The sequence below is a fragment of the Gymnoscopelus microlampas genome, assembly GCF_963454915.1.
Source record: "Gymnoscopelus microlampas genome assembly, chromosome: 16".
NCBI classification, from domain to species: Eukaryota; Metazoa; Chordata; class Actinopteri; order Myctophiformes; family Myctophidae; genus Gymnoscopelus; species Gymnoscopelus microlampas.
The window spans coordinates 46,446,156-46,453,928 of NC_139953.1; the positions used below are offsets into that span (position 1 = coordinate 46,446,156).

The following is a 7,773-nucleotide window of genomic DNA, read 5'->3' on the forward strand; positions in this document are numbered from 1 at the left end:
CTGGAGACTCCCAATATGGAATGAATGAATAAGTAAATAAATACATAAATAACTGGAAAAAGTGCTCCTCGGAGCACAGGTCTCCGCCAGGTCAGGTACGTTATTGTGGGCCAGCAGTGTTTGAAATTTACCAGTCAGGATTGAATATGAAAAATCGGACAGATCTGTCTTGTTCATATGACTAATAGACATATTGTGTACCGATCTGATTCCGTGATGTTTGGACAAAATCTGTAGGAATAATATAACAATGTGAAAAGGGTGGCAATTCTTCCTAGTGCAGATGTGTGTGCAAAATTTCATGGCAATCGGACGCTGCGTTTATGATTTGAGGCATTTTGTTCAAAACAAGCCACTCCTGCAAAATTTACATGCCAATCTTAGCCACTCAAAATGGATCATGAAAAACCTGACAGATCCGGGTTGATCACATTTGCAAAAATCAGCCTCCTGGTGGCGCTATAAAATATGTGAAAAATGCATGGCAGAATGTAAGTTTGTAAGTAAGTAAATAAATAAAGAACAAGATAAATAAATAGTGGCAGGGAACTAACTACTTAACAGAAGTTATTCAAACCTATATATATATATACCAGTATATACCAGTATAAAACAGGGTTAAAGTAAACATTTGATGCTATTAACTCATGTTGCTGGGGACCCCCTGGAACCCTCTCAAGGACCCCTGTGGGTCCCCAGACCCCACTTTGACAGCCACTGGTCTGTGTGAGTGAGCCGAGTGTGACATCACGGAGGAGGCGGAGCTCAGTAGGAGAGGACGTTGTGCCACTATGGCAGACACAACAAGTCTGGGTAAGAGAAGAGATTATTATTATGGCACATTTAAACTTAACCTACGCACAAACTGTTAACATGTCTCTGTCATGCATCTGTTATTTGATACTTAAAGAGAACATAGTCTTAATCTCAAGACACTACAAGTTTCAGCTACAATATTATGAATGGTCCATTTGCTGTAATGAACAGTATGCTTATCCAGGATGAAGGGAAGCTGTCTCTTATATCTTAGAGAATGAATGAACATACTGAGTAATAGGTTTCAGTGTTTTGCAAACATTAACCGACATGCTCTGTTGAACATGTTTGTTGGTTCAGACACACTTCCTGGTGTTAAGTTTCAGCACGTCTGGTGCTTTGACTGCTTTCACTTTGTGTTAAAGTGACAGCAGTGATTCAGGAGAGGCAGGTTCATACATGAATACTTCACTGTGTCCTGACCCTGACCAATGGTGGGAAAAAGTACTGAAATGTTTTACTTAAGTAAAAGTATCAATTACTGCAATGTAGAAGTACTCTGTTACAAGTAAAAGTCCGGGAATTCAAAATTGACTTGAGTAAAAGTACAAAAGTATTGGTATCCAAATTCACTTAAAGTACCAAAAGTAAAAGTACTAAAATGTTTGAAAATAGCAGATCTACAAGCTCACAACGCGTCGCGATGCAACGCGTTGTGAGCTTGTAGATCTGCCATTTCCAAATATAATAGGGCGAAAGTGGTTATTGCATGTTTTATAATGTAATAATTTATATCTGCAAAGTAACTAGTTACTAAAGTTTTCAAATAATTGTAGTGGAGTAAAAGTACAATATTTGCCTCTGGGATGTAATGGAGTAGAAGTAAAAGAATAGACAATAGGAAATACTCCAGTAAAGTAAAAGTACCTGTACTTAAGTACAGTACTTGAGTACTTAGTTACTTTACACCACTGTGTCCTGACAGGTATGCATGCTAGGACCATTGTGTTCTTTGTGCTAAAAGACAAATAAACCGCAATGGCCCCTTTTTTTTCTAATTCCCAAAAAGATAATGAGCTCTTTTGACACTTGTTTTGTTTTTATGAATGTTTCCAACTGAGAGAGTCTGAGTCTAATTGTGTGAAAATAGCCGATCTACAAGCTCACAATGCGTCGCGATACGACACATTGTGAGCTTTCTTTTTTCAAGACTTTTTCTACCACTGCTTTTGGAGGCCCAATCCTTGCATGCATCTCTGTTGGTCGAGTGCCCCCCCCCACCTCTCTGGAAGTATAATCCTGATTTCCCCCTCATCTCTCTCCACCTCTCAGGGTCTTGGAGTGCTGTGAAGACGGCCCTGTGGAGCGCAGCGGCGGGGTTCGCCTTCGGGGAAGCGGCGCTGGTCGCCTTCCAATCTCCGCTGACCGAGGACGGTCCGCTCCTGACCGCCGCGGCACGCTGCGCCGCGCGGGTGGGCCCCACGGGGGTCGGGGCGGTGGTGGCGTGCCTGGCCTTCGCCTCGGCACTCATTTCCCTCGGAACCGGATTCTACCTCGCCGCCGCGGCGATGAGGCTGTCCGCCAGGGGGGAGGGAGGAGGAGGAGGCAGGAGGCCGTGGTTAACGCCGGAGGCCGTGGCGGGACCCTCCATCGCGGTGGGCGCCGTAGCGCCCGGAGTCCTGGGGGGCGTGGTTCCGCCGTGGGTCTACGTGGCGGCCCACTGCGTCGTGGTCGTGGCCGTTTACTCGTCCCTCAACGTCAACGAGATGACCGTGGCTCTGTCCATCGTCTTCACCAGCCTCTACCTGGGCGTGGCGTACGGGCGCTGTGGGCTCGTCGCCGGGGCGTGTTGCATGGGCGTGACCGTGGCGTTCTGCTGTGCCCTGCGGAAGGTAGGCCTGTCACAGTCATTACATAATCGTATAATCGCAACTATTTGAGATTTGAGATAATTGCAATTATTTTTGCATAATCGTCATTATTGTTTCCATGTTGAAAGATTTTCACACATTTTCAAATATTTAAAAAAGCAGAAATAGCAGATCTACAAGCTTACAACCGTGTCTCTTTGTGACGCGTTGTAAGCTTGTAGATCAGCTATTTCTACTTTTTTTTTACATTAAAAATGATCAAATATGTCAACATTTTCTTTGTATATTTCAGTTATTTGTCAAATCTGCCCGGTGCAATTTGTTATTATGAAGCCTGAAAGTCTTCATATGTTCCAAACACACAATTAAATCGATAATTTGAGTGACAATGAATCGTCAACTTTAATTTGTCATCGTGACGTCGTCGCTCGCCCTGAGGCTCGTTCTCCCGGCGCTAGCAGGCGCAGCAGCACAGGGCAGGGTGGGCGTGGCGCTAGGCGTGGCCACCGCCGCGGGCATGGGCTGGGGTCTGCGGGCGTCGCGGCCAAAGCGGAGCTCAGATCCAGAAGTACCTATTTAGTGTTTTTAGCTTCGGTGGTCGTCGGCGTCGTTCTGGCCACGAGGGTTCTTCTTCTCGCGTCGAAAAACGTTCCGCTGCCGCTAGCGGAACTCGTAACTGTTTCCCTCGTTGCGGTAGGGGCGTTTATTCTGGGCGCGCCAAAGAGCCCTTTCCACATGAAGGTGAACATGCACGGGGGCCGGGTGGCGGGCCCCGATCTGTTCAGGGGAATCGCCGCCGAGGCGGTGAGCGGAGCCGCGGCCCCTCTCGGAGCGGGGGTCCTGGGGGCGGCGGCTCTGGGCATGGCGGCTCTGGGGAGGCTGGGGACCCTGGGCGTTCTGCTGGCTGGGTCTCTGGCTGTGGGAAGGACTCTCAACAACAAGTGAACACTGAGACTGATGATGAACTGGATGGGATTAGATCAGGGGTTCTTTCAACAGGGGGGTCCGGGATCACTAAGGGGGTCCTCAGAGTTACTACAGGGGGGGGGGGGGGGGGGGCGCCAAATCTTTGTGTGATAGGATCATGTTTTTTCACATTAACCATTTGAACCATAGCATCCCTATTCTGAGTGGAACATTAGCCAAAAATAGCCGATCTACAAGCTCACAACGCCTCGCAGCAAAGAGGTTTGGTGTAGAGTGGGGAAAAAAGAACAGATTAAGTATTGATGGTTCAAGTGGTTAAATGTCTGAAAATACACATCAATCAAACCTATACAGATGATAATGCTGTCAAAGTCTATGAAACTGTCTACGAAATCTATGGAAATTTGTAATCTGCAACACAATTGTATACAATATTTAGTGGGGGGGGGGGTCCCTGCTTCATCCCTCTCTCTCAGCTTGGCCTGAAAACATTGAAGACCCCTGGTTTAGATTACTGTTACTGCACAACACTGACACATGCTGGAGGTTTTAGGTACAACATAAGCCAGGAACGCTGCATGATAGATACTAAACAGGGAAAGATAAGACAACAGTGTGACTAGCATGGTGAATGACAGACATGGGTCCCATTGGTCATGGGACGTGGTAACACGCCATCCCATCCAACCACCTTTTTGAGCAGGAGCACGCACACGCATCGATTAAAAACAACCCTTAAGTTCACACCTCAACAAAGTTTACAAAGGCTGCCGACTGCCGGGTGTCACACCAGCGTGAATTAACATAGGAATGAGCCTAGAGATGCATATCAATTGTCCATTGCTAAACCAAAGCTGTGCCTATTTTAACCAAATGTATAATTTTGTATTTGATTTTTTGTATTGTATATTTTGATTCATGGTGATGTGCAATCATATCTGAACTGTATTGTAGAACAGGGTTCTTCAACAGGGGGTCCGGGACCCCTAGGGGATCCTCAGAGCTACTATAGGGGGTCCGCCAAATCGTTGTGTGATAGGATTTAGTTTTTTTTACATTAACCACTTGAACCCTAGAATTCCTTTTCTGAGGGGAACATTAGCCGAAAATAGCAGATCTACAAGCTCACAACGCCTCGAGCTTGTAGATCAGCTATTTTTGGCAAAGAGGCTATAGGTGTAGAGGGAAAAAAGAGCAGACTAAGTAAAAAAAATAATAATAATCTGAAACACAATTTCATACAATATAGAGGGGGTCCCTGCTTCATCTCTCTCTCAGCTAGGGGGTCCTTGGCCTGAAAACGTTGAAGACCCCTGTTGTAGAACTATTGGATTTTATACCGGACAGGTGTAGTAAAGCCAAACCAAGGACAAGAGTTGAAACTGTATGATCAACTGCTACGTGTAAACAGTGCAGTCATGCAGTTTCATTCTCTGTTGAAGTGGATCGCCCCTAACAAATACAAATGTAATGAAATACATTTTAACAGAATGAGTGGATGTCTGATTGTGGCATAAAAGTGAAAAACGTTTACAATTCTTGAAAATGTCTGAAAATGTGTTTTTTGGGAAACATTTCAAAGTTTCAATACAGCAATGCATTGATATTAAAAAGAAAATACATTGTACTTTTATGTTTAGAAGCATTGAAGGACCACTTCACCCATTTTCAACCTATCTTCATATAACTGGTCTTCACTAACGCTCATAAGATGATACAGTTTCTGTCATGGGCCACAACAGCATTGGTTCTCAAAGTGGGGGTCCGGGGACCCCCAGGGGTACTTGAGGGGGTTCCAGGGGGTCCCCAACTAAATGTGTTAATATAGCGTCACAATTATTTTAACCTTTTATACTTTGGCTATTCAAAAATAGCAGATACAGTGGCGCGGGAAGGGGGGGGGCTACGGGGGCTGCAGCCCCCCTGGTGATGGGAAGGGATTTTTTTATTTTTTTATTTTATTACATTCAAATTTAATTAAAAGAATTAAATAACGTAACCCTAACCTAGCCCTAACCCTAACCCTAAAACCGAAATAAAGTAAAGGAAAAAAAGTGCCAAAACCCACCCAAACCCGCACATTTTTCGACCCGAACCCGCAAAAAAAATCGCGCGCGCGAGGACGGGACGCATGCACGCGAGAACCACTGCCCTAGGGAGGCTACTTCCCATTGTGCCCCTTTGAATGGAATTAAATTGAACTGAATTGAACTGAATTATATGATGTGCTGACCTGATGATGGGTTGTGCCAAGGTGTTGTTAGTGTCGGTCAGGTGACATTGGGAGTCACCTGACAGGTTGGTGCTGTCATGTGGTTTGTTTTAACCCATTAAGACTAGCCTGGTTCCAGACGAATCTGCCATTGCAAAATTGCATTGCACTTTAGCCCTCGGCAGATTAGTGTGACATTGTCTGGCCACGCGAGGCTACATTAAGACCTGAGGCCGATTCTATAAATGTCTTCTATAATCCAAACATTTTTCTGAAAAAACGTATGTTGCTATAATATCAGTGTTTTTCAAACTTTTTCATGTCAAGGACCAGCCAAAATGATATGTATTTGGCCACCGACCCCATCTCAAAATATGTTGTTCCAGGGACCTTCAGAAGCAAAGATTTGAGTTAAAAAAAAATATGTTAAAAAATGTGCACATGTGCACGTTTTTTTCAAAAATAGCAGATATTTCGTGGCGTGCTATGAGCTTGTATATCTGCCATTTTTGAATAGCCAACCAATGTGCTATATACTGTATATAGCTAAAATCTAAAATGACACAGATGCTTTAATGGTTAAGCATGTATGCCTGGCCTGCATGTATGCCATGTCCTACATATTTATAAATGAGATTTCCGAGGGAGGGGTTTACCAGGCTAGTTCCCTGCATGCTGGCTCAATCAGCTGATGTGTTTATTATATGTAGGACTGGGTGATATGCATGGATAAAATCAAATATAACTATATGTTTGACCAAATAGGACTACAAACTGATTTTCTTATGTATTTATTAACTGGATACAGATGGATTCATACGTTTCCCCCCAAATTTGAAGTGTTTCCTGTGGAGAGCAGGCCTAATATTATTAGCCTGGGATCAAGACTATCAAATATGTATTTGATCAATTTTGATCTATGATAAGTCAGACTCGATAAAATACATCTATGACAGTCTTGATCCAAGAGGCTAGCTTAATAATATAGCGTAGCAAGGAGGTGGAAATTTTGATCATGACCATCATTATGAAAGAAAGAAAGAAAGAACCCATGCTGGGTAGGTACAGATAAAGTGAATGCACACAAGCATGCATACAGGTAGCCATGGATCGTCTGTCACGAGTCACGACCGTCATGGATGACTTCAACCTCGTGTTTGCACTTTCTCCCTTTACCCTCCCCGTACATCTACATAAACCTTCAGATTTCAAATATAAAGTGCTTACCCTATGGCCACGGATGTTACAATTATGTACGGCCCCTCAGAAATGCCTGTATCTTCCGTATTGTTCAATAAAAAGTATTTTAATCCGATTGGTGGCCATTTTCTCATAGAGTTATAGTGTATCAGAGTGCAATACACCTTCCAACCGATAGGGTCACGGAGTTGAAAGCATATGGCGAAAATACGAAGAAAATGGCCACCAATTGGATTAAAATGCTTTCTATTGAACAATACGGAAGATACGGGTACTTCTGATGGCCCGTACATAATTATAACATCCGTGGCCATGGTGTAAGCACTTTATATTTGAAATCTGAACGTTTATGTAGATGAACGGACCGTAAATAGAGAAAGTGCAAACACCAGTTTGTAGTTCATCCATGACTGTCATGTTTCAGGTATAGCAGCCATAGACTACTATCTCCAAAGGCGAAATAGGCTAACGGTTATTATTACATAATGTCCCCTTGTGTTTCCTTCATGTTTAACAACTGTGACATGATGTCATTGACACTGCCTGCAATTAATTAATTAAAAAGAGTAACACTTTTTAATAATGTGATTAAACAACGATGATTTATACTTGGTGGCACGCCGAAAAAATCCGATCTATAAGCTCGCAATGGCAACGGGTCGCAGCGGCGCGACGTGTTGTGAACATAGAGTTAAAGGTTGTGAGGTTGTAGATCGTCTATTTCACGGTGCTGCTCGCTTCCTGCTATCAGCTGACAACACACCGCTAGTCCGCTATGTCATGTGACCCACTCTTCCTTCCCCCAAA

At 43.9% G+C, this 7,773-nt stretch overlaps 1 protein-coding gene across 1 annotated transcript; it reads left to right on the forward strand.

Moving 5' to 3' along the window:
* Nucleotides 1-763: 763 nt before the first annotated feature.
* LOC311063042 (uncharacterized protein) lies at nucleotides 764-3,572 on the forward strand (the record flags this gene model as incomplete). Its single annotated transcript, XM_084082257.1, has 3 exons — nucleotides 764-813; nucleotides 2,089-2,648; nucleotides 3,369-3,572. Exons 1-3 carry the CDS (start codon nucleotides 792-794, stop codon nucleotides 3,570-3,572), a joined length of 786 nt encoding a protein of 261 aa, XP_083938383.1. The 5' UTR covers nucleotides 764-791.
* Between the last annotated feature and the right edge of the window lie 4,201 nt (nucleotides 3,573-7,773).